Raw genomic sequence first — 27,955 nt, forward strand, 5'->3', positions numbered from 1 at the left:
TGAAGAAAAATGCATGACAGCGATCCCAAACACACTGCAGGTGCATCAGTCATGGATCGGACCTCGACATTATTGAAGCAGTGTGGGATCATCTTGGCAGAACAAATGTTAGCCAACATCCAAAGAAGGGCTCTGAATGTTCTTCAAGAAGCCTGGAGAACTTTTCATGAAGACCACTCAGAGAAATGAAGGAAAGGCCACGTCAGTGAGTTCAGACTGTGCTGAAGAAAAAAGGTGATCACACCAAAGCTTGACTTTTAAGCTCTTTGTTGCCTTATTTACTTAATTTCCATTCATGTTGACATGTTTTACTAAATCACTGCTTCTATTTCCCATTTTCCTAATGAAATATAAAGAATGGTTTTCTCTGACTTCTACACTGTATTGTATGTTAGAGACCTTTAACCTCTGAAAATAATGTAAACTAAACTAAAATTTTAGGTGTTATGGAGTACAAAGGGGCATAGCATGGGAATACAAGTGCATCAAAAATTGCCTTCATGAGTAAAATGGAACAGGCCCCTGATGTGATGCCTCCTGGACTCGAGAGCACGGCCTGATTGATGGAATAGTTATCAGCTGGTCGAGTCCAGACTGATGCTTTCAACAACTATTAAATCCTCCTGCTTCCTTACCTCCACTGAGCAAAACACTGAATCATCCGGTGTCGTCGCGGCCACTGGCTGTGTAATCGAGCCTGACCTCTGACCCTCTATGAAATGGGCCAAAAGTAAAAACGAAATTCCCTCAGGGGATCGATAAAAAATCAAATAATTGCAGCACTGTGATACATCCGAAAGCAGCGTGAGATATTGTGAAACAGAAAGCTTCACTCAGCCTTCAATAATGGATCAAAAGCAAACTGAAACCTCCACAGGACTGTCTCTGACGTGATGCAGAGGAGCGCAGAGAGGCGATGGGTTGCATTAAGTAAACCAAGGCAGAGATGCGATCCGTGATCCCGATGAATGGCGGGTTCTGTAGGTTGGCTGAGGCCAGCTGTGCTGCAAGTGGAGAAAATAAACTGTCGGAAATGAAAGTTTTGCCTGTCTGTCATTCATCATAAACTCCAAATACTTCACCTTTGAGACTCGGTTTAGTGTGAATGTGGACCCATCGAGCCTTTTCATTCAACTTTCAAAAGTAATGTTTGTATTTTGCCAACGTTAATGATGAATAAACCTGGAGCAGACCAAACTCAGACCAGAGCTTGAATACATAAAGAGACATTTCTATTCAAATCAGCTCTTTTTAGAGGTCACTTGGAAGGCAGAGTAAAGATGGCTCCACTCACTGTTTACCTGCTGTTAAAGAAAACCTGTGAGATTCACAAAGATGAACTTTTACCGAAGCTCATCAGTTCAATATCAGCTATTAACAGCCAGGTTTCCTCAATGTGTGCATTCATATCACATCAGTCCTCATGACACTGCGGCTATCGCTGTTATCAGAGCTCTGCTGGTGAATATTTTACTTCAGATAATAAACAGTTTGTTGTGTGGAATGTGCAGGAATGGAAAATTTAGATAAATGTCACCCAAACTGAAGGTGTTATCATAAAAAAAGGCAAAAAAACATCTCAGAAAACGTGGAGAACTTAGAGGCCTGAGTAATTAGCTTATGTTTTAAGAAACAATAACTATACACATCGTTTTTGGTAAAATTAAGAAACTTAACTTCATTGACCACTTTTTCTATAATTTCATCAATTTTAGTCTAAATAAAGGAAAAACTATAGACTGTATAAAAAGATTCCGAATATTTTCATGGTTTTTAATTTTTCAAATTCTTTACTTTAATATAAATGAATCATTTTTTTCTTCTTGTGTTATCCACGGCTTTGTGACTGTTGATATCACATGGAATTTAAACCAGTCATATCTTCTGTGTTGACTAATTCAATTCAATTCAATTTTATTTATATAGCGCCAAATCACAACAACAGTTTCCTCAAGGCGCTTTATATTGTAAGGTAGACCCTACAATAATACATACAGAGAAAAACCCAACAATCATATGACCCCCTATGAGCAAGCACTTTGGCGACAGTGGGAAGGAAAAACTCCCTTTTAACAGGAAGAAACCTCTGACAGAACCAGGCTCAGGGAGGGGCGGGGCCATCTGCTGTGAGTGGTTGGGGTGAGAGAAGGAAGACAGGATAAAGACATGCTGTGGAAGAGAGACAGAGGAAAATAATGCATGTGTGAGCGCATCAGTCATGGCACAAAGATTCATGGCACTTCATGTCACATGATTTTATGAAGCAGCATAACAGATTGTTATTATCTGTAAAGTGTTCAAGCGAACATGGTCAAAGTACAAAAATCTCTGCTGTATATTACCAAGGCTGGATTTTTTTTACAAATTAAACAGTTTGATTTCACACTATGATATCGATACTGTAGTTTCAGGTATCTGGCTAATAGTTAATATTAGTTAATACTGATTACCAGAGTGAAATGAATATGCTGACTGGGATTCAAACTGTTAACCCTTCACTGTTAGCTCCTCTGCTGGCATCAGATTTGACTAAGTCATCAAAGTTTACTAACCTCAACTCTATACTTAAGTTGCCCTTTGAGAGAATAACATAAGGAAGTGATGGCATGAAATGGAAATGCAGCAGAAGCTAACACGATTAACTGATCAACAATTACAGACGGTCCAGATTATTATTGTGCATTTTGACTTATAGTTCCCTTCTAGATTTAATGACCACACCAAAGACTTTTAAGCAGCAAGCCACTATATTTATAAAATGCTGGGGCTCATATGTGCACACAGCCACTGTTTTTCTGTGCACATGCTGCGGATGTATCGGAGGACTCGGGGGTTGAGTATCTTGCCCAAGGTATATCTAACTTAACGGTATCCTACAGACACCAAGGTAAATTATTCACTATAGGCCAAAACCCTTCTATGGGTAGCGTGGACTCGGACATTGGCTACGACATGAGCTCGATGCACAGCGATATTGGCCTGCTGGAGGATCCTCCCTCTCTGAGGGTTAGGGATTAATAGCACTGTACTCAGTGCTAAGATCAGAAAACAAGCCATGAAGCAGAATAGACACCTTCTTGTGCTGAAGGAGCAAGGACAACCTGAAGTTCTTTTTAGCTTTTCTTTTGCCTACTTTGAACAATTAGTTCATAATCTTTTGTGGAACGTGGCCAAACTGAGGAAATAACCTGTGATCCAAAAAGCAAAGATGCTCTTTCTTTTTGAAATATGACTCTGCAGCTGCCAAAAAAGGTGAATGTTAGTGTAAAGTGTTTGCATAACTCTCCTGGCGAGCAGTAATTAGCCCACAGTGGTTCCATTTGTCTTCACTTTAGCCACGCAGCTAAAGCTGTGTAGTGCACCACTCTGTCATAATGGAGTAATTAATAATGTAGAGAGACAGCCAGATAGAGAGGGAGAAGGAGACTGCTTCACTTGTCTTCCATTTATGAGAGGAATACAAAGACGTATCCATAAGGAAAACCAGACACACGTTGTATCTTTATGAAGAAATATTTAAACAGAGAGTCTTCTTTCTTTAACTTTCTTTAACTGTCTTAGTTGGTTTCTTTACTATACTCCCAAAACACTTTCAAGTGACAGTAAAATAATGAATTTGGGTTTAAAGCGCACTCTCTCGGATTTAATTTGAGGGGATTAACAGCCCATTAAAAAGGAAGGGTTAAGGAATTACAGCTCTTTAATAAGTTGTCCCTCCAAAATATCAAAGGATCAAAAACAGTGGACTCAAAAGCAGTTTCATCAGCACAGACGGGGCATTTCTCTTAAATTAGAGGGAAAAAAACATAAAATAACGTAATAATGTTTCAATGAAAAATGTATTCTTAAATGCATAACTTTTGACTTTTGTAAAGAGATTTCTTTACCAAAAACAGTTAATTTTTTGTTTTGTCTTAATTTCAGACCTTAGATGTCCTGGTCCTGGGCCTCTGGGTCCTGTGTTTGTTTAGACTTGTGGAATATTGAGATTCTGATCTTCAGTTTAGGAGATCCTCTGATTTTGTTACACTTCTAGTTCTTAGTTCTTCTTTAATTTTGTTTCTTTCGTGTCCAGTCTCCAGTCTTTCCTCGGTGTGTCCTCCTCTCTTGGCCCTGTTCTGTGTGGTTCTTGTGTTCTAGTTTGGCTGTTGCTTGCTTTGTTTTGTCTCCCCGTTGTGTCGTGTGTTTCCATGTCTGTTATTCCCCGTGCGAGTGTCAAGCTCACGTGTCTTTGCCTGAGTCTCAGTGTTCTTATCGCTTCCTGTTTTATTTTGACAGTCCCTCATCTCATGTGCGTTATGTTTAGTTTTGCTTCCCTGTTTCGTTAGTTGGATTTGTTCCAGCTGTGTTTTCCACCTGTCGCCCATCGTCTTATGTATTTAGGTCCTTAGTTTTCCTCTGTTCCCCTTCATGTTGTCATTCCCTCCTCGTGTGTCCTGTTTGCTCTGTTATGAAATCGGTTTAGACTGCAGTCTGGTCATTTTGTATTTGTTTCCTGAGCTTCACTGCCTATAATGTCAGTTTTAGGTAGAGAAGCATCCCGTCTTCATTTTGACCTTCACTCTGTTTTTCAGTTGAAGAACAGCTTGAGAGACGACCTGTGTCTGGACCAAGGACCTGACACTGACAACGTCCCCATCATGTACCTGTGCCATGGTATGACGCCTCAGGTGAGTAAGTCGGCTTAGGTTTTCATTCTGCTTTCGTGCGCTCTGTCCTATCGCTTCGAATCACGAGACACCCATAAATACTGATCACACAGAGAAATCCCCCAAGGGAGGCTGTCAGTAGCAGATAATTAGAGTCCTCTGCAGTCTTTGTTAGTTTAAATGGGGGCTTTGGAGAGAGTAACCCTTGCATAAAGTTGCATTATGTAGCAGGGATGAGTGAGTGTTATCTTTTTCCACATCATAACAGAAATAAGGCACAGTTAGCACGTTGTCCGATTCTAAACAGAAACTTTTTGTCATTGTGCACAGCTTTCTAAAGCTGCATGGTTTGATGTTTTGCTGTTGCTGATTGCTTTGTTTCTTTGGGGGCAGAAAAAACCCCTGAAAGCAGCAGACAGACGTGTTATCGCTGTGTAAAGTTTCTCTGGCGCTTCGATTGAGTTCAGCTGTGAGTTGCCAATTTAGCCTGCCTATTGTTGGGTCCATGCAGCCTGTGTGTGTGTTGCTGTCACTTAACGCTGAAAACAATGCTAATAAGAGCAGAAAACTAAAACAAAAGCTTTAAGGTGGTCAGTTTGTTTTGTGGATTCAGTGCTGCAAGCAGCTGCTTTCAGATCACGAGTAATCTGATGCATTGTTGGACTCGGTAGGGTAGCTTTGTTGATTCACAATGCAGTATAATTTAGTAACACCTGTGATAAAGGGCTTAATTCCCCTGTAATGGGAAAAATGGAATTTCATGGTATTTTATTTCAAATTAAGTAATTATATTTACCTACAAATACTTAAAGGTAGGTACATTAGAATAAGGTGGTAAAAAATCAGGTTTTTCAGGAAAGAAATAATGTAAGTACTGTTTAACTTCTTGGTAAAACAAACAACCCACCCTCGTCTGACACTGTAAGTACACTGTTGCTTTTTAGGGTGTCGATCGTATTACAGAGTGGATTAGCCTCGCCCAATTTACAGGAAAGGAAGCACTCATTTAGAAAGTGTTTAAACAGTAGCTGTGAAAGAAAACAACTGAAGTCACATAGACCTGACAGTTTAGTACAGCCCGTTTCTAATGTTAGATGGGGAAACATTGTTTTTCAGCAGAATTACCAAGAAACTGCACACTACTTGTAATTACTTGCAGTACCTACATCTACTTACAGTATAATTATTTCTTTCTTTCCTGTAAAACCTGACTGGTCACCCCCTCATTCTCGTGTGCCTACCTGTGTAAATATTAATAACTATAGTTAAATTTAAATGTAAATAAAATACCTTGAATTGCCATGTAGTTACAGGGGATCCACTCTTAGTCATGGGCCGTATTATAAAGTGCTACCCATAATTCTTTATATCTTCTGCTGGGCCCTGGTGTAGCTCCCCAGTTAATCCTCAGGTGTGGAACGTCTGTGCAGTCAGAGCCCTGCGTGTGACATCTAAACACGGGCGCAGTCAGCTTATCAAATCTGGCAAGAAACTATGAGATGATATTCAACTTTGGGTAATTTACCAACAGGACAGAAGAAGCTTGTTAATTGTATTCAGAAAAGCATATAAATATATGCTACAGGTCGAAAATAGGTCATAGGTCACATAAGTGTAGGCCTGGAGCAGCAGTCTGGCAGGCAGACACCATAATGGAAACAGGGTTTGGTAGTTAACAGCCTCCGATGTAAGACTGTAAGCTGTGCAACAATATTGTGGCTTTGCTTTCTGTAGCATAAAACAAACTCCATCCCTTCAAGTGTGTGTGTGTGTGTGTGTGTGTGTGTGTGTGTGTGTGTGTGTGTGTGTGTGTGTGTGTGTGTGTGTGTGTGTGTGAGATTATCGCTCATGTATTACTAAAATGCAGCTGAATTTGTGTGGGTCACTATGAAAACCTTGTGCGCTGTCCATGGTCCTGAAACTATAATAGTTTAATGTGAGTGTCACAAAACTTCATTGAGGACAAATGTAGTTTGTAAAGTCTATTAACATAAATACACAGATCAGACTGACACCCATCAAAGAGTCATTACAAGAAGTTCCGTTGCCGCTGGTGTTGCATGACTCCTTTAACTTGGAGGTTCCAGGTCATCTAGAAGTTTTTATCACATGTTTATCTGGTATTGCACATAAATTTAGACGATTGGAGAAACGTCTCTTTTCAAACCCTCGCTCTAAAATCTGTGCGACGCCTCCTCCGTGCAGCAGTAACTGCCACCATATCAAGTGCAAAAAGTTAAGATGCTTTTTCGGCGTTAAATATCACCTCAGTTATCGCCAAACTGCACGTCAAAAACGTTAGCAAACCAGCTGGCACACATGGTTTAAATGTTCTCTTATTTTCTTGCTTGAGAAAGGATCTCCCAGAAATGCATACGCAAGAGGCTGCTGCAAAAATCTGAGCTGTCGCTTCTCACATGCAGTCTTCTCACTGCGCTCTCTTTGTAAATAACAACAGTTTGTTTTGTTTTGTTTGTTTTTTATGCCAAAACCCAGTCTGCACTAGCACAACACGTTAATGCTTGAATCTGGTTCTTAGGACAGTCTAAAGTTCACAAGGAGTACATAAACTTTGGGCATGTATAATATGAGCACTCACCACTGGAATTTTATATATGACAGGTAATAAGAAAGATCATAACAGGTCCTCTTTAAACACTCTAGTCAGAAGGAAGTCCAGCTGAGTCCATCAAGTTAAGAACTTAAAACTGAGGTGACTGCATAGTCACAACATCAGTTATTTTGAGCTATGGACGCCTGCCGTCACATCATGAGTTAGACGACTAATTACACCATAGATTTAAAATGAAATGCAAGGAGACCCACCAATATATCAGCACCCAATAATAAAGTTCCAGTCTGCGTGCTGTTTTAGTTGCGACGGGAAACTTTTTAGCCTCTGCAGCTGAAAAGTTCTGCTCAAGTCACCGAGGCCAATCAACAACTCTATCAGCTTGCTGCAGATTTAAGGTCATTGAATTCTGAGGGGCGGTAAAGGCTACGCTCATTGCCTTCTTAATGCAGACCGGAGAAAAACAATTTAAAAACTGAGCGAGCGGGACTGTGCATTGCCACTCTTCTCTGCTTTGAACAGCTCTGCAGTTTCACAAAATTAAAAAATCATATTAAATTGTCAGTATTGTGTAAAGAGGCTCACATAATCAGAAGTAGACGCCTACGTAGTGCGCAGCATCGAGGGAAGCTTTCTGACACTCCAAACCTCGCCTCCATTGTCACTAAAGTTAATAGCTTTGACCGGCGCCTTGATGTCGGAAACATCCAACTTTCTTTCTGGGTCATACTCGGTAATACAGCATCAGCTGCTGAAACAGCTGTGTTTGCATTTCCTCCCTCACCCTCCGTCTTTTTGCCTTCCATATATTCTCTCCATTGGGGGAAAGCATAATCAGCAGGTGCTGATAAAGAAATTGAGTGGTGCCTTTTTTATCTCTTACTGGCTTTTTTTTAATCTATTTTTTAAATGCAAGAAAATGAGACGGGCAAGGCCACCGTGAAGGTTTTTGAGCGTCTTCTCATCACAATAAAAAGCTTCATTCTAAGTGTGCTGGTTTTGCTAAAATTAGGTTTGTCAGGTCGATGCTTTATGAAAAGTTTTAACATTTGCAGCATTAGTTTGGGTCAGGCTAATCAGAGATAGGACAGGTAAATGTATTCAGCCTCTGGCAAAGCAGAGTGCCCTCAGTCCCAGCCAGCAGTGCCTAAAGTGGAGGCCTGTGAGCCAAATCTGGTCCCTCCTCTGGGATGCAGCGCGATGCTGTATTATTCATGCACCTTATATGATGTTAACGCGGATCTTCTAACAAAACTCACTTTTCTAAGACTTTCCCGGTTAGCCTTAGTGAACGGATATTTAGGTGTTAAAATGCACAGTGATTTAAAATAAAATTCTTTCAAGAAATTTCAGCTTCCTCAAAAGAAAAATGACTTGAAGCAAGCCATAATTTACCTACTGCTCTGTGCAGTGTCTTCAGATAACAGGGATATTTAGGGGCTGTGCTGGGATAAGTGAAGATAGGAGCAGAATATCGTTACACAGTACAGAATCAGCAAAGGGGAACTAATCACTTTATAGACCCCGAATATTTAGGCTTTCAGAATCAGAGGTGCGAGTGCGTACTGCACAGAAAATGAAATGGAAGTTATTATCTATCCTGTACCTGCTGTGCTAATCATCACAGGATTAGAGAATGTTAGTATATAATGGATAAATCCATAATCTCTTCTGTTAATGGATATTTTTATACACATTCATGCATGAGCTGCCACTCCTCGAATTAAACTAATGAAATTTTAGGCCTCGGTGAGTAACTCTGCTCATACAGACGCTTGGTAAAACTGTGCCGGCACCGTTCTCACTCAGGCTCGTGGTTCGAGCCAAAAAGATGCCACGTTTATTAGACATCAGCGAGACGCAGCCCGAGGAGGCAGAGCAAAAAGCAGCAGGAAGCGTTTCATAGCAGACATCAAAGTCTTCAGTATTCCTCTGGTCTTCTGTCATGCCTTCGATACTTTTCCTTCTTTATTCTTTATTCATGCAGAATATCTTTTGTAATGTTATTCCCTGCAGTCCTTTTTATTCCCAGTTCAGATCCTTTTATTCTGATTCGTCCAGTCCTTTAGAGTGTGTGTGTGTGTGTGTGTGTGTGTGTGTGTGTGTCCAAACAGATGCACATGGCTTTGAATACCTGATGAACTGCTGAGTGTCAATGATGCATAACGTTCCTCAATTTCCTTTCTGAGCTTTCTGACACGGAGGAGGGGAGCGAGGAAAAGAAGGATAGACGGGCAGAGGTGGGAGAGAGAGACAATTTAAGACACAGAGGAGGAGAGTGATCTCAGAGTGCGGAATTCACTGGCAAGTGTTCAGTAAAGCACTTATATGAATGCGTCTGCGAATGACCACAGCTATCGACTTCATGTTGCATTTAGGTCCAGTCGGCTCGACTGTAAACAAAACCTGACCGCAGGAAAAATGTTGAGGTGAGCGGCCTTTTGGAGATTACAGTCTGGCACAAACCAGCTGAAGCAAACCACACAAATAGTGCATAGCTGTCTTTCCCAACTTTTTTTAAAGAATGCCAGTGGATAAATATGAGATTTGAACGTGGCAAAAACAAAAGTCCATTGTTTTCCCCAAAGTAAAACAGGATATAAAGATAAGACAAATGACACAGAAGTGGAAACGAGGAGATGAAGGCCTGAACGCAAACATGTGACCGAGGGAGTGGAGACAGGAAAAACAGTAAAAAATCAAAGCAGGAACAGAAATTCAAGAGAAACCTGGGAATCCAAAGCTTGGTTGACTTTAAAATGAGCCTTCACTCACCACATCAGTTTTCAAAACACCTAGATGGAAACGGCCTAAAAGCTCTGCTCGTGGCTCCAAAGCACTAAAAATGGTCTTCCATCCTTGCATCGTTCTAAAGACTTGGAGAATCGGTGCTTCCTGAGGAGAGCTGAGAGGGTGGCCCATGTTGGGGCAGCACCTGACCTACATTAGTTTTCCGTCAGCATGTTTCTGCCTGATTTTCAATAAAGACTTCAGGCAGAAATCAGGGTCTTAGCTGCAGCTAGAACCCTGTAGACATCATGAACTGGAGTTTGAAGTGTGGAGGACCCAAATGCAGATGTGAGGCAGACTAAATCAGACATTTATTAAGATTTTTGCAAATTCCAAAAACAAATGGCATAAATCCCAAATCCCATACAAAACCAGAAGACAAATCCAAGAAACACTGAGATAGGCAGGAATCACACAAGGGTGGTCTATCCTTCAAGCTCCTCTACCAGAGGCCTTGGGAGCTTGAGGGTCCTGCAGTATCTTAGCTGTTCCTAGGACTGCGCTCTTCTAGACAGAGCTCTCAGGTGTTGTTCCTGGGATCTGCTGGAGCCACTCGGCTAGCTTGGGAGTCACTGCACCTAGCGCTCTGATTACCACTGGGACCACTGTTACCTTCACCCTCCACATCCCATCAATGTGAATGTTGGGTATCAAAGATGCCATAGGTTCCTCATCCTATTCATGTAACCCCTTCCGCTGGGGTTACTTGTGTAGTAGCATTCCAACAGCATCCTATTTTTATCTCTTGCCCATCGATGCCATCGTAGAAAACTTATCATCAGGGTCCCCTGGTTCCTCAACACCTGACACGGACCTTGTTGATCCAGGCAACGTCCGACCCGACATGACTTCATAGTTTTATATATATACACATACATGCATACATATGAGAGAAATGTTGGATAGTGGAAACACAGGGCTTGCAAGATTGAGACATGAAGAACAGAGGAGAAAAGTCAAACTAGATACAAGGCAAGGAAGACAAATGACTACCAAAATAAAACAGGAAGTTAGAAACAATAACTAAACACAAGGGAAAAGAAACAGGAGGGTGAGATGGGACATGTTGAGGGAACAAAATAAACTCTAAACTTAGAAACTGGAACCAAGAACTGACGACTGGAAAAACTACAGCAATAAATGAATATCAAATCTACATAATAACTGAACCAAGAAACAGAGGAAAGCTCACAATAAACAAAAATTAATTAAAATTAAACTCCAAAAACCCGAAGAACAGATCATGGATAACAACAGTGTGTGTCTGTGTGTGGTTGTTTGTGGGTGTCTGAGTGAGAGGGTGCACAATGTGAAGCTACATCGGAGTAGTTATTTTGTTTCAGCTTGTTATCACTTGTGCAGTCCAATTTTCCATTATGATTGCTTCTCCCAAAGCCAATATGCTATACAAATCTACTTTAATAAAAAAAAAAAAGTTACATTGTTTTCAAGCAAGCTGTTATTTCTAAAAGGTGAAAAGTTGTAGAAAAACTGTTTCCAGCCTGTCTGCACACACACACTCAAGTGTTTCTAAACAGGAAACCCATCTCTGTGTCTCATTTGCTAAAGTTGGAAAATGAATGCTGTTGTTGGATCGAGGGCTAATTTCAGTCGTGTGGAGGAGGTGCAGATGGCAATATTCCTTCGACAGAATAGCGAGAAATTGCAGTGGAAATTAAGCAGGTAATAGAAATCTGATGTGAGCCTCAATATTGTGTAGCTTTGCTAAGAAGATTGGTTTGTGGCTGGATCAATGAAGTCTGAAAATTAGACCTTTGAGGCTGTTTACCCGGTGTGTGTGTGTGTGTGTGTGTGTGTGTGTGTGTGTGTGTGTGTGTGTGTGTGTGTGTGTGTGTGTGTCAGGCTTTTTTGCAGTGTGAACGTACTAACTAGCTGGCACTCATTGAAGTGCTTACTTTTGGACTTTGCCAGTAAGACGTCTTTTGTGGATATGTTATCACAGCTGTGGTTTACACGCTGTAAAGAAGTGTAAATTATGACTGTGTGTGCTGGCATTCCTGTGTGTTTCTGTGGATATCCACACAGTGATATTACCAGGATATTGGAGCTGCATGTCCAGGCGGAAATGAACGAGCTGCAGGAAATCTTGGAGCAGAACTTGATGTTTGCAAGTGTCCATAAGGCAAAAACAGGCATTTACAAAGAGAAACCAAGTGGTGGGACACGTTGAATCGAAGCCTTTCAGCCGAGGAAGGAGGAAATTGTTTCCTCCAGGTGTCACTTATCTTTTATAACGAGACTGATTTAGGCGACACTGATTTATTATTTTGTGGAAAGTTGTTTGTGCGTTAAAGATTTAAGATGGAGGTATTTCACCAGGGAGTCTGTTTAACACAAAGAAACGCAAACTAATTACCAAACTTTAAAAACTCTCAGCTAATAGTATGTGGACGTGGGTGTTTGTCTGCCAGAGAAACCCAATTACTGGACTTGAGAAAACTTTTAACCTTTGCCCAAATCAATGTGTAAAAACATGTTTTCTTTGTTCGTGTATCTGTGGACCAGACATGCCGCCCTCCTATATGTAACTTTCTTTATTTAAAAAAAAAATAAAAAATAAGTCGCATATAGACAAGTTTGTTTTGTAGGTCATTAAAAAACCGCGTTTATAAAATGGAGATATGGAATGATTTTCATCTCACTGATCTGTTTTTTAAATGACTGTAAGCCTATTAAAAGTGGGATCAATCTAAACGGTGCTGATACGGTAATGAGTGCTCACTCAGAGTGTGTGTGTCTGTGTGTGTGTGTGTGTGTCTGTGTGTGTGGGAGGGGCATATAGTATGTTTCTTTGTTGTTGTTTTTTCATCGTTGGTGTCTTTAGAGAAAAACAGCCAGTGTTTAGAGTCAGCCTCATTGTTTGCGCTCTCTCTTAAACTCCCTCCTCTTCCTCCTTCTGCTCCACTCATCCAGATAAACCTCTTCATTATGTTCTGAGACAACTTTGCAGCTGTTGCGTTTGCGTCGTCTCTCCACCACCGCAGCAGATGGCTGAGGGAAACACCAGTGATTAGCCTGCCTAACTACATCCCTAACTGTCAGTAATAAGCTCACCAGGAGTCTCAGATAAAGCAAAGTCACTTTCACACTTATGTGGCTCTGCCTGCTCAGTATCATTAAGGCTGTGTCTGTGTCGTTATCTCTGGACGACCAATTAAGAAATGGACAGAGAAGTGAGTGCTTTTTTTCAGCGTAACGATTCTAGAGATGTTCCAGTTGCACTTTTCTTGATTGATTCTGACTTTCTGAATGCTGTACGTCGTTTCCCTGCTCTCTCACTGAGTTCACCTCCTCAAACATGTGCAGAGGGGAGCTAACAAGAGAAGCTTAATTCAAGTTTCAATTCAGTTCTAGTTATAGAGCACCAAATCACAACAACAGTCACCTCAAGGTGCTTTTTATTGTAAGGTAAAGACTCTATTCTAATACAGAGAGAACTCCATTATTAAACGACAACCTGTGAGCAAGCGCTTTCGTAACGGTGGAGAAGAAAAACTCCCTTTTAACAGGAATAAACCAGGCTTCGGGAGAGGAGTGAGAGGGCAAAACACACACTGTTGAAGAGAGCCAGTGATTAAATGCAGAGAGGAGAAGAAACACCCAGTGCATCATGGGAATCCCCCGGCAGCCTACGTCTATTGCAGCATAACTAAGGGAGGATTCAGGGTCACCTGGTCCAGCCCTAATTATATGCTTTAGCAAAAAGGAAAGTTTGAAGCCTAATCTTAAAAGTAGAGATAGTGTCTGTCTCCTGAATCCAAACTGGAAGCTGGTTCCACAGAAGAGGGGCCTGAAAACTGAAGGCTCTGCCTCCCATTCCACTTTTAAATACTCTAGGAACAACAAGTAAGCCTGCAGTGTGAGAGCGAAGTGCTCTAATAGGGTGATATGGTACTACAAGGTCATTAAGATAAGATGGGGCCTGATTATTTAAGACCTTGTATAATGTTAAGTTGGATAACATTAATTCAGTAACATGTTTATGTTACTGTAAATGCAATAAAAGCTTTCCAACAATTATCACCTCAGCTTTTTATTCCACAACAGTTTGCAGTTCAGTCAAAAACGATTACAAACCTACAAAGAAAGGTTGTTGGTGTAACGTAGAGCTGATGGAATAGATCGGTCCCACAGCCTTTTGAATCAGGATCAGACAGATTTGTGAGTTACAGCTTCTCTATTTATTAGACAAATGAAATCCAGCAGAAATATAAACATCTTGTACGTGTCTGTGTGACACAGACACGTACAAGTTTAGGGGGTTTTTTTATAGCAAAATACATTTTTGTAAGGGGAAATGTGACAGCACCATGAGCCACCATACAGCACCCAAATCTTCACTCCTACTTTTAACTCTTTCCTGTCGGATTTTTGTTTGTCAGAAAGTTTTATGTGACCTGTCCTCAGACTACAGATGTCATGTTTACACTTCATATGTTTGGTATATTAATGATCATTAACACATGTTAATGATCATTAATAGATAGGAATAGATAGGAATAAGGATAAGAGGATAAGAAAGGAAAAAGAAAAATGCACGAACATGAGCAGCGTTTCAGAATTTCTAGCAGCAGCTTGTTGATAGCATCACCTCCATCCTCATACTCACAGACATTTCTGCGGTCATTTAACTGCAGCTTTAATGACTGAATATCATTTGGAAACTTGGTGCCATCAACACAATACATCATGGTAGAAGTTCTTGACCAACCAATAAGCATTAATTTGCAGAATGAGCATCGATATCTTTAAAGTTCTGACACATTAAAAATGTTTGTGCAAAAAAAGAGAAATAAACAGAAGCAGGTGCAAACAATTATTTTAGCCATTAGTCCCTGTTTACTCCAATTTATTGAGGATTATCTCACACAGACAATTTCTGTTCAGTGGGATCATTTGAAAGATTAAATTAGAATGTCTCTCCTAGTGCTTGTTGCATGTTTCAATTGGAGCTAATATATTAAAAGAAGAGTTGGTACACATTTAGTTTTCTGTTTTTCACTTTTAGGGGTGGGGGGCGGGGGCCTTCCCCAGTTGTCACAGGGCGAGAGGCGGGTCCAGGCTGGACAGGTGACGTAAACTGATTATGAAAATATAACAGCAGGTGGTAGCATCTGCTGACGTGACAGTGGGACATCAGCAGTGACTGCAGACTAAAGCAGAGCTGTTTACACTGAGAAGCTACCACAGTGTGCGCTGTCCGTGAAAGCAGCCATGCAACGCATTCTGGCAGCGGCGCAGCGATGAGCTGACGACTCCACGCGTATCCCAAAAAAACAAAACAAAACCAGAGGACAGAGCAGCTTTCTCACTTTAGATGAACTGTTTGTGTGATAACAGAGAAACTTAGGGAACGAGTCGGCAGGCACAGAGAAAAGTTTTCACCTGATCGGGTAATTCTCGTTGTTTGTGAGATTTTAGGAGAATGAGGAGATGAAGAGCCCCTGTCAGTGAATCACCCATCCAATGCTAAGCACCGAGTCAGTCCTTATGGACACAAGCTGACGATGAGTGACTTACACGAGGATGGAAAAACAGAGAGAGACAGATGGATGGTGCTTTCAGTGTGTGGGCACGCTGTTGTTCTAAAACAATGGGACGCTGTAGTCTGGTTCGCTGATTTGGCCACTTCTCATCAGTCAGTGGTTTTGACATACAGCTTATGGAAGCAATTAAAATAATTAGCTACCCAAATTCACACCCCCTCCTCACAGTGATGACCGAGTTGAATCAGAACACGGCTTTGAAGGATCAGAAGTTGCCGGAGAGTCGACACATTTTTCCCCAGACAGGAACTGGTGAGAAAGAAGTCGTCATGCTTTAAACCCCGCCTTCCTGGTGCCCTGCCTCTGTTATGTTTCTCCCTATTCTCCCCTGAATAGATATGCAATGAGGCGAGAGATGGAGCTTGCAAACACATACTGTAACATGCAAACTTCCGCTCCAGCCTGCTGCGTCTGCTGGATGAATATGTACATGTGTCTGCAGATGACAATGAAGCGCATCTGTGCCTAGAAAAACACAAAAAACACTTCTTCAGTGTAACCCCAAATTTTACACGATTCCTAAAGTCCTGGCCTTTTCACTTGAAAATATAATATTTGACTGCATCCATGAATCATCTCTGAGGTCTTCCTCTTTTCCTCCTTCCTGGTAGCTCCATCTTCACTATCCTTTCACCAACATATCCACTCTCCCTCCTCTGCACGTCCAAACCATCTCGGCCTCGCTTCTCAATCCCTAACCCTCGTCTCAAACTGCTCAAGCTGTCCCTCTGATGTACTCATTTCTAATCCTGTCCATCCTTCTCACTCCCAAGGAAAACCTTTACATCTTCAGCTCTGGCCCCTCCTGTCTTTTTGTCAGTGCCACCATCTCCAAACCCTACATCATAGCAGCTCTTATTCTCTGATTGTGTCAAACGATCTGATCAAAGAGTCCTGCCCTGTCTCCCAGATAGCTCCAAGCTTCCACAGGTATATCATCTGGACCAGCTGCCTCTCCACTCCTCATTTTTTATATATTTGATGTTTGTCACAAACAGTTTTTTAATGAATTCAAAATGATTTTCTTTCTTAAAATCTCATCTGCTGAAAGTAAACATTAAAGACTAAAAATAATCCCCCAGCTTTCTCCTCTCCACGCTTGTTACTGTGTGCATCTGTCAGGAGAGACTGCTGTGTGTCTACAGAAGCACCGTGCTAATCCTTCTGTTCCTGCTCTTCCATAGCTGTGACAGGCAGGAGAAAGTATTAAGGCCCCACCGTTGGAGACTGAGCATCAATCTATTGACGGATGCAAATGTAATCACTCTTATTAGTGCACATGCACAGAAAAAAACGAGCTTTCCCTCCGGAGCACGGACACGCTCGCAGCACATGCGTCAGTGTGTGCCATTGTCTGTCTCGGGGAGTTTTTAAACAGCAGCTTAAAAGCCCCGTGGCTGGTTCACAGTGTGATAATGGCTCCTATCTAGAAATGTCCTGTTCCTGTAAGGCGGTCATCATTCTCATCAATTACCTCCTCTGAGCTCTCACACACTCCTGTGGAAACACACACACTGTGAGTCAGAGCGCTCAGCCGGTGTTTCCGTTTGTTCTCAGCAGTGCCGCGTCTATGCCTGCTATTCCGCGGCTCCTTGATCTCAACTTTTTCCGCTTGTTTGGATTTCGTGTCGACCTTGATCCTTCTCATTTGCTTTACTCATGTCAAGTTGTCTGTGATTCTTTGTCTCATCTTTTTCTGTTTCGTCAGACTTGAAGGGGGGGATGCATGCCTCGCTACACGGTTTGAATTTTCAACCTACTTAAAGTTTGTGTTTGATTTACCTCACTAGACATTTTGCGGGCTTCAGAACTGGGCCAACTATTGCATTCATTACCATGTCCTCATGCTTTTGCATACCTGGAAAGGGAAAGAAAACTTCCTGAGCTAGTATTCAACTGGCACCTAATATCGTCCCCTGACCTCTCTTCTCCTACCTTCCACTAAATATTTCCCCCCTCTTTCCTTTCTGTTTTCTTCCTAATTAGTTCAGTTACAGGTGGCTTGTTTATTTTTCACAGCAGTAAAAGTGAAAATGTTGTTAAAAGACATGGAAAATGTTGCAGGTGAGATTAAAAAAAACACTTAGCATTCAAAAATTAGCCTACTTACAGTACTCCCTGCAGCTAACCTCTAATAACAGAAACCCTCTGTGAATACAGGCTACAGCAGAGCTGCTTCATTATAAAACTGAGGTATATCTGCTGTCCTGGTTCAGTTTATTTCACAGAGAGGACAGAGCTCTGTTGATCAAGAAAAACATATTTATGCCCAAGATACAATTTACTAAAAAAAACAGAACCATCAGGGCCGTCGGGGATCTATTCTTGTTTCTCTGTTATCTACAGAAAAACAAGAATTGCAATGAAATTATTCAATCCAGTTTTATAGCATGATAACAAATACTATATTATATTATTTATCACTCTGATTTCCCCCTGCTTGGTGCTTACTGGTTACTGTATTAGAACTGGAAAAACTTACATCCCAACTGGGACCAAACACAAACTACAGGAGTGAGCAGACAAAAGTGAATGATGGGAAAATCACACACAGTCATCACTTATGTAGAAATACTGATGTTTGTGTTAAAAATACTCTGATACAAGCAGAAGTATGGATTTAACTTCTTTGTCAAATTAATAGTGAAAAAGTCCTCCGAGTAAAAACTGGCTCTTTGGAGGACGTTTCTACCAGCTGTTTTATTTAGAAGCTAACTGAACCTCATTATTATCACAATGCTCAGTCTTTTGCACAGCCCACTGTCATTGTTGCACTTTTCTATTGCACTGCCTTGTGTCTGTGTTCTGTTCTGGCTGGTGTTGCACTGTCTTTGTTTTGCTTTTTTGCAATTTTTGCAAAGTTCTGCACACTTGCACTTTATGTGGTCCTGTGTCGATTGTCTGTTTTTTGTTTTAATTTTCAACAAAAGAAGGTCTTGGAGGAACGTTGTCTCGCTGCACTGTGTACTGTACCACTGCACATGATGGGAATATACAATAAAGCCACTTGACTTGATTATTAATTATTTAAAAAGGGAACCATATTTCAACTTAAATTCTATTCCTAATGAATGTACTCAGCCCAAATAACAAAAATGGGTTGAGGTCAGGTCACGTTTACAGGTTTTTCCATAGAATTCTGTAAGAGCAGAAGTCTTTATGCAAACACAGGTGTCGCCCCCTGGTGGCCGTTAGAAAGAATATGAGCTTAACCCCTTAACACCTGCCTATCATATATGATACATACATTCTTATGAGTATTTGAGACTTCTAAAGGCCAAAAAAAAAAAGAAGAAAAAACCTAAATAACTAATGATGGTGATCTCCAGTGCGCTGCACTTTGAATACACCTTAAAGATACAGACAACTTTTATACTGTTCAGCTGGTTTGTCTTGATTTGTCAAACGTTTTATTACACTGTAGTCTAGTATTGCCATGACTGTTACTCTGAAGCTCCTACGGGTGTTTTGTCTCATCACTGCACGTCTCTGTTTCCCAGCAGAACGTGTACTACACCAGCTCCCAACAGCTTCACCTGGGAGTGCTGAGTCCAACGATCGACGACGACGACAACAAGTGTTTGGTTGACGTGAACAGCAAACCCAGGCTGCTGGAGTGCAGCTACGCCACTACTAAGCACATGAAGCTCACCTGGACGTTCACTCAGGTGAGCTTTGAGCACGTACAAACAAAGATGGCCGACCGCAGCCAAACAAATGCTACGTGGTTGTAACAAACCCCAGATGTGCACGCGTTCTGCCCGTTTCAGGGGCATCCTCTGAATGTTTCCAGGCTTTGATCTCCTTCCTTTGCTTTTTTGATATTCTGTATGTTGCTGTAACCTCCTGCTGCTTTTTGTCTGCTGGACCAAATCTCTGCGGTTCCTATGCTTTTCTTTTTTATTCAATAATTGAGTGAGATTCGTGCTTCTTCCTCTCCACTTTGTCTCTGACTCTTTAGAAGCACCCCTCCTGGTTTTGTTAGAGCACGGATCATTTTTCCTCTATTCTGTGTGATTTTAAAAGCACATCTACTTCCGTTGCATAATGAGCTTTCACAAGTCCACAATTTCTGACTTTTAACAAGCCTCTTTTATTTTTATCTTCACACTTTTAATGTTGTCTTAAAATGTGACAGATAAGTAGAAGGAGCTGGATAATTAGTAAAAAGAAGACACTACCGCATTCACGCCCTTGGCATCTGGTGTGTGCGCATTTGTAAACTTCGTCTGTGTGTACGTGGACTGTTTTCATCCCAAACATCAGACTGAAGGTGGGGCGTACTTATCCATCATTCAGACCCGTCCTCTCCTCGATTCTCACCCAGTCTTCTGAAAGGCACAGTACCACCTCACCATCCAGTTTCCTCACTATCTGTAGTTTTACTGCCAGGAACTCTGGCAGGGGAATCAGCCCCTAATTAGCATCGGCCAGATTCAGAACTCTCACTCCCAACTTAAGTCAGAAGTCAAAGAGATGAAACCCATTAGGCACAACCCCGTGGGGGGTTTTCAAAAGAGAACTTGGATTTCTTCATAAAAAGTATGGTGGGGAAGTCAAATAAGGCCCCCGGAAATGTTAGGAAGTATAAAAACTTCAGAAGAGACGGAGAGGGCGAAACCTTAAACGTTCACTTCACCACCTGATCACATTTTTCAGGCCAGATTTTCCATCTCACTGAAAAAAAGAGTTAAAAGTTAGTGTAACAACAACTGTTACGTCTTCTGATCCTCTTTCCATTAGCAGTAATGCACTCATTTGTTTACCAGTGATGAACTGGATATGGATTTGCACCAGTAATGGCCTCATTAAGAGTCGATAATATATTTGCAACTATAATAATTCTCAGTCCCACAAAGTTAAATTGCAGAAAGTTTTACATTTCATGTACAAACAAATTTGCAGAAGAGAAAAGAGCTTTCCAGTTATCCTTAAAAAATAACTTCCTTCTCCTTATTTGCTCCCAATAGATAAATTATCCTATTGTCATTTCTTACGGAGATTTTACACTGAAAAACAATAAGTAATGTATATGTAATTACACTGGATCAGTAGTCATTGTCAGAAAACACCAAGCACCAAGTTTTAAATCCTGCAGTTCCTCTGGTGGTCTCGGTCACATCATCCTGTTTTCTAAACAGTTTCAGCCTCTATAGTTAAATTTCCTCTTTATGATACCTGAATGAGGGATATATTTTTATAAACTCACATCCAGTTTGAATCTTTCTAAGACTTAAAGTTAGAGCTGTGGCTGATGTGATCAGATAGGCAGCTGTAGCCCACAGCTGTCTGCTAATCAGAAGCTCATAACTGGATGTTTCTATGTGTCCAAGTAGTTTGAGCTTCAGTTTTGATGAGTAAAATTCTACTTTTCAGGCTTTACTCGTCCCAATCAACCACAGCAGATGGCCCCGCCCCTCCCTGAGCCTGGTTCTGCTGGAGGTTTCTTCCTGTTAAAAGGGAGTTTTTCCTTCCTGCTGTCACCAGATCACTTGCTCATAGGGGGTCATCTGATTGTTGGGGTTTCTGTTTTCTCTGTAGGGTTATGATATAAAATGCCCTGAGACCACTGTTGTTGTGATTTGCTGCTGATTTAGAATTTACTTAGTACTAATATATCTGTGTCTGTGGATTGCACTCATATAGTTTATTGGTATAGTTTGCTAGTGAAGTTAGCAAGCTTTAGCTGATGAGCTGCCTTTCTATTTCTATTTACTTTCTAAAAGGAGTAATATGATTGAAATGAAACTTTGAAGCTTCAAAATATTCACAAACCTGTGGTTGACCTCATGAAGGCATGTCCATCTTTTGTATACATTCTCTGGATAAAGCATGAGATGTGTGTTTCTCTTCTCATAACTCCAGAAGTCATTCACAAAGTGACCAAATTTAATGCATCTAATAGGACTAAATGATACATAACACCATTTTACATCCAAAAGTAAAGTCTGGACAGACATGGATCCTAACCAACTGGACTAAATGCATGAACCTGAGAGGCAGTGATTCTAATAACAGAATGTTTTCAAACAGAACGATAGCCTTCTGCTACAGCTGGGAATCAGATTAATAATAGATTGATTGTGTCTGAAAAATCAAAGCACTGAGCTACACTTAAAACAAAAAAAATTTCTATTGAGGTAGCTGCAAAGTTTGATCAAAGATTTGTCACATGACACGTAGTCAGAAAGCTACTTGTTAGAACAGGGAATATTATTTTATTCCAGCTTTAGCTTCGAGCCATAACACATGCATGTTTTAGCTGTTTTTAAAGAAGTAATTAGAAAACATGAGCAACATGTACAAGTTACTGAAGAAGGTGCCCATCATGATTTATGCTTATCAGCTCATGCTAGCAACCTAAGCTCGAGCTTGGATTATCCCACCATGTGTTTCACTGCGTGACTGTACATCATTTTCATTTTCATGTTAGAAACCACACTGTTGTTCTCGCCTCAGGGTGGACACTAATGCCCATTAGCCTTCAAAGTGAACTAACAACTGTGGTTTCAGGATGTTTTTATTAGCAAAGAGGCTGCTGACACTTAGGCAGCATCAGAGCAGCACAGATACACATTTATATGCATTTATGTATTTTTGGTCTCTGAAATTGACAGTGTTGTTGCAGGAAAAGCTTAAAGAGTGTGGATTGTGCAGCTGACAAAGAGCTCTGGTTTTTGAAGTCAAATGTCTCCCCTGCTCAGAAGTACATGTTTAGACAAAGAGTAAGCAAGAGGAGGTATACAGAGAATCTCACAAGTGAACAAGTGCAAAATGAAGAAAAGAGATGAAAGAAAGAGACGAGGCGGGGCGAGAAAATAAAAGGAAAGAACGACAGAGGCTTGTGGCAATGCTGGAAAGAAGCGAGGCGATGAAGCGAAGCAGAGACGGAGGGAGGCAGCAATTCATGTGAAGCGGCCAGTCAGTATTTGTGAATTATTGATAAGTAGATCTTTTACAATATTGAACTGAGCTTAACCCCAAGGGAGCAGCCATCAATACAGTGAAACAGAGCAAGAAGGTCTGGAAGAAAATCAAAAAATTCTGCCCGACAGCAGCCAGTGTTTTGTAATAAGGGTGAATTTTCTTACATCAGCTTTTTATTTTGTTGCTCTGCTTTTATTTGTCCCTTTATGGGCACCACTTACCTTAGGGTAACCCAGTAAAAAGTTTCATTTGGCAAAAGCTGAGCTGCTGGCCAATGTTCTTTAGGCTGACTGCAAAATAGAGGAGCAACACCAGAGCGTTTCATCAGGCAGGCGAGCTGCTCTGAGAGCTTCCTGAGCGAGGCTTGTTCGCTTTCAGATCAAAGCTGAGACATCGAGAGAGAGTCGTTCTTAGAATCAGCCATCATAAACTGTATCCATCCAAACTGAGAAGTGAACACAGGGCCGAAAATATGAACTAACAAACATAGTTGTCTTGATTAGTGTTTTCTGTCTGTTGCTCACTGATTTAGATCATGGTGCATCTTTAGTGCAGAGTCGTACTGTTTAATCCAAACCTATGAAAGATCTCAGTCATGTAGGATCATGTTCAGTTGATTACAATCAGTCATTTATGACTCTGACGAGCAGCTCATTCTTTACTCTCTACAAAAACAGCTGTAGTTTGGGTCACTAACATTTCAGAAACTTTTCATTTAAAGGCTGTTTCTGGACTTATCTTATTGACATATTTGCAAAGTGGACCCACTAAGACTGCACTTTTTTTCAGTGACCAGTTATAAGTTATTTCTACCCTCCTTGTCTGCTCTGTGTATGTTAATGCTGATTCATAACAAAAAAAATAAAGCATGTAAGGACCTCCAGTGCAGCTGTGCAGGTTTTCCAAGGGTCACTCGCAACACTTGATCAGGAAACCCTTCTTATCATATCTATATATTCTCTCAGGTACACATTTCCTGTGCACAGGGAAACCCCCTTTTCTTGTCATATTTAAGGCTGTGTGATTGTTGCAGTAAGTTGGGGATCCAAACGCAGGACACATGAATAACATCAAGATGAGAAAACAAGACAGAGACTCCAGAATCCAGAAAACGAGAGATTATACACAATCTGCAGCACACAGCTATATGGGAATGTCTCAACAAAGCACAAGGGGACACTGAGACAATTTATACAAAAGGTAATGAGGGACGTGGGAGCAGGTGGGAAACACAGCTGCAGACAACTAACCAAACAAGATGGGAAAGTAAAACTCGGCGTAGGACACAGAGCACACTTACCAAAATCAAACGAGAGAGACGTGACTGAAGACGATTAACGCGACACATTTAAACAGGAGAACCAAAGACAAAAGACTAACACAAAGACAAGAGTGAAGGAAGAGAAAAGAAAGAAACGTGAACCTCAAAAGCTTCTCAGACCCAGAAGGAAATATAGAACTAATAGAAAGACCAATCATAGACCTACCATAGGGACTATGACAGTTTTAGCATAGATTTTGTGTGTGAGGAAGAACCAAAACCTGCTAAACCCCACATAAGGAGGATGGTGGACTGTTTGGTTGGAATTTAGCATCAAAACATTGGAGTTGGTTTGTGTTAAAGTGCACTCTTTCACATAATCAGAATACTTAATAATCTCTGAGGAAATGATGAGATCACTCTCTGCTTCTCTGACATTTACTTGGTTACAAAGTTACGTTTCCATTTTCACATCATTTACATGTGCCCAGCGATGGTGTCAAACCACTCTAGTTTTCAGGCTCCTCTCATCACTTTCAGCTGTTGGAGACTCCTGTTGGGTCTGCTGGACTAACCTGCAAAAAACTGATACTAAAGGAGTATCTGATGCATCACAACGTGAAGCTGACCCGACCCGTTACATGCCGACAACGTATGTATTTAGGAGTTGGGTGTGAAAACAGGTCGAACCTTCTTGTTAGATAAGTGAAGCTGTTCCAACATGAGTGCAGTGGGTGGCTGGATGGACTCTGTTAGTGCAGAGAGACGGGGGTTCAAAATAATATTCTTTTTGTCACCGTGCAGTGACCATGGGAAGACCGTCCTGTTGTTCTCTCTGAAGGATGAGTCATGGCTCGCCGCATTAATAGTGTAATGCATTCACTCGGAGTACAGAACCTTTGTATTTAAACATTAACAACACTATTATTTATCAGCCAGATTGCAAAGTCTCTTCAGAAAAGGTCCATCACCTTCTGTGTTTGAGGTAAACTTAAATCTACGTCCATATTACACTCCTCTGGGTAATTTTAAGAGGGACAGGAGACTGGAAATGGTCATTAAGGTTGGAGGATGTCTTGGTTTTATCAAAGCTGTTTCACTGAAAACAGCAGCCTGCTCTCCCAGCTGAAAAGCTCATGTGCTTGGGGTACAACAATAAACAGAAAGTGCCCGCCTGTGGGTGTAATGTTGTGAGTACTTTTAAAAAATCTTTTCTTATGTATATTTTTCTTGTCACAAAGAGACAGAATAATGTGCAGCCGTGGAAAAGAATGAATGAATCACAAAAGATGTGATCTGAATGTTGGTGTAAACTAAATGTTAGCAGATGTCACAAAGCACTTTGTGGGCTATTGCGGTTTATATCAAAGAAAGCCTGCGAGGCTGTTTGTATCTGTAGATGATCCTGGATTTGTATCAAGCTGAGAGACTCTGGGATGTTTGCTGTTCTGCTCGTGTAAAAATAAACTGGGTGTATTTTAGCATGAACAGACTCTAGCACCTCACGCTTGCTGCCGCAGCATTCGGTGCTCTTTGTCTTCTCGGGTGCTTTTACTCACCGCATCCTTCGAGGTGAATGATTTGATGATTGAGTGTCTGGCTCACAGACCGTCTGACTTGCCAGCCCAACCCCCTGACTGGCTGCTTGATAGCTTTCTGGCTGACTGGCTCTCTGACCGACTGATTAACTAGTGTTCCCGCCTTAATAGCAAGGAATCAATAGTGCGGTCCGACGCTGCACTCTGCAGAATGACAGGCAGGCTCGCTGCAGCATCGAGGACATGGTGCTGGATAAATGCCACATGTTTTTCTGTGCTTGTATATATGTGCCTGTGTCTGTGCATAGGGGAACATCAATGTGTGCGATTCTGTATATACACCGGCTCCGCTCCTGTACACTTAGTCTTAGCTGCAGACTTAGCACAGACTTTTTAAGTACATTTGTTGGAAGTGACTCAGGAGGTCAAACACTTAGAGAGCCAATTGACTGGTTTTCAGCAGAGGAGGCAAGAAGGATCATTGTGATTACTTTAATGGGGCACAAGCCTGCTTCTACTATACTATATACAGTAAAAGGCATCAAAGGAAGACTACTATGATTGCTTCCTCCTGCTATAACATCCCATTAGCGGCCCACTGCAGAAGATGATGGAAATCTGAAAATGTCAATCCCGCTCTGGCAGAGTACGTGTACTCTGTCTCACAGCAAAATGGCTTCATTTAGTCAGGCTTCAAACTGCTTTTAGTAACACTGCTTTTGATATTTGGGCTTTTTTACAGTGTCCAAATATCTTTATCTGCAAGCTGCTTTACAACCCACATCCACCCCAATTCCCGCTTTCATCCTTTTTCACCAATGCCTGCTCTGTGCTTGGATGAGGGGTGGGGGAGTGTCCTAGTTTCTGTTAATAGTGCTTTGTGCTTAAAGTTGTTAAAGCTGTTATTTTCCTTCTTTCAGTTTGCCCCGCCTCCCCAGTGTTAATTATATTTTGTCAAGTCTCCATCTTTCATGTTCCTGTGTTTAGTTATTTCCTGTTTTATTTTGGTAACCTTCGTCCTGCGGGTTTAGTGTTTAGTTTTTCTTCCCCAGTCTCAGATGAGTTTCGGCTGTGTTGCCTGGTGTGTTGCTCTAATTATCTTGTGTGTGTTTATAGCCCTCGTCTCCCCATTGCCTGTTTCCATGGTCCTCGATTCCCTGTTTCCTTTTCCCTTATTGACTGATTCCCGTAACCTATTCCTCTTAGCCTGTTCCTCGTAGCATGTGTGAAGCTCCATGTGTTCCACAGCACACCTGCATCATTATATGGATTCTGCTTCACCTTTAGCAAGATTGTTTGGCGTTGATGTCTGCTTACAAGTCTCGCTCTTCCTTAAACACAACACTTCCTTCCTTATATAGAGAGAAAATGTGTTACCATTATTATTATTATTATTATTATTATTATTATTATTATTATTATTATTATTATTATTATTATTATTATTATTATTGTTGTTGTTGTTGTTACTCCATTTATGAGTGTGGAAAGGTAGTGAGGTGACAGAACAGAGCCATACAACCAAATATAAAACTGTAGCTTGAAAGAACAATCTTCTTCAGACTCGATTCTGACTGAATTTCACTAATTTACACAGTGCTGTCAAATATTGATCCTAAAAAATGGTGACGACGGTATCATGGTGTTGCCATGTAGTTAAAGTGTTGTGTTTGTGACTACCAATCTCCTGTTCTTGTATAATTTGACACACCTCAGGTCTGAAAAATGTCATCTTGAGAGCCACACTTCCTCTGAGCCCATTCCTGATGAGGCTTCAGTGAACAGTAGATGAATCAGCTCTCGGTTTCTCTATCAGGTCTTTACAGATTTTTTTTTCCCCGTTTCTTAACAACGTGACCTTCAGATACTGTTCATCTGCTGTAGAGAGTTTTTTAGGTCTGTCATTTCTTTGTTTGTCTTCCTCTTGTTGTTTTTCTACAGTTTGAGGAAACTCTGCACACCGTGTGAGATATCCCAAGGTTCCAGCTAATAAGTCTTTGGGAATCGCCTTATTGTTTGAAAGAAAACTTTTTTATTTCTGTCAAACTGAAATATTTGTGGCATTTTTCATAGATTCAAGTGAAGAAATGGGAACAAATAGGTTTTTCTTTTGACAGCTTTCTAGAGACAAAGTACCAGCGATAAAGATACAATTTCATTGTTTCTTTGCCAATTTGTCTGTTATGTAGAGATACAATTCTGTTTCTCCCTTTAGTTCGGTGCCCTTTGTTATGCTTTGTCCTGTGTAAATGGTCAGTCTGGCTGCTTTAAAGCAAAATGAAAAGAAATGAGGGATGGCTCGTAGCGAAGCACTGTATTTCCTGGATGAAGCTATTATCTACTCCTGGGTTTGGAAGTGCTAACACTTCAGAAGGATGTCCCTTTTAATCTCCAACGAGGCTCCTATTTGTGTCGCCCTTTATTACAGCTTCTGAGTCAAATTGCACCCTTCATGCCCTCCAAAAGAAAAATCCTCTGCTTAAATATGAATTTGAAAATATATCAGTTTGGACAAAAAAGGATCCAAATGCAGCTCTGAAGCAGATAAAGGTCATAAATCTGAATCTTTAAACTGCAGCCAAGTAACAATGAGAACATGAATATAGAAAGATGAAGGCAAAAAACACAGAAGTGACTGAAAAGTGATATAT

The 27,955-nt window shown here is 41.0% G+C and overlaps 1 protein-coding gene across 2 annotated transcripts in view; it reads left to right on the forward strand.

Annotated features, from left to right (window-relative positions):
* Positions 1 to 27,955, forward strand: part of LOC134630348 (polypeptide N-acetylgalactosaminyltransferase 18-like) — a 167,585-nt gene that overhangs the window by 132,401 nt on the left and 7,229 nt on the right. The window contains exons 9-10 of one of the 2 annotated variants that reach the window (XM_063477555.1): positions 4,575 to 4,670; positions 19,079 to 19,246. In XM_063477555.1, the coding sequence (XP_063333625.1) occupies positions 4,575 to 4,670; positions 19,079 to 19,246 (264 nt within the window). The remainder of the gene's footprint in view (positions 1 to 4,574; positions 4,671 to 19,078; positions 19,247 to 27,955) is intronic. The other variant, XM_063477556.1, reaches the window with a different exon arrangement.

The sequence above is a fragment of the Pelmatolapia mariae genome, linkage group LG7 (genome assembly GCF_036321145.2).
Source record: "Pelmatolapia mariae isolate MD_Pm_ZW linkage group LG7, Pm_UMD_F_2, whole genome shotgun sequence".
In the NCBI taxonomy this organism is placed as follows: domain Eukaryota; kingdom Metazoa; phylum Chordata; class Actinopteri; order Cichliformes; family Cichlidae; genus Pelmatolapia; species Pelmatolapia mariae.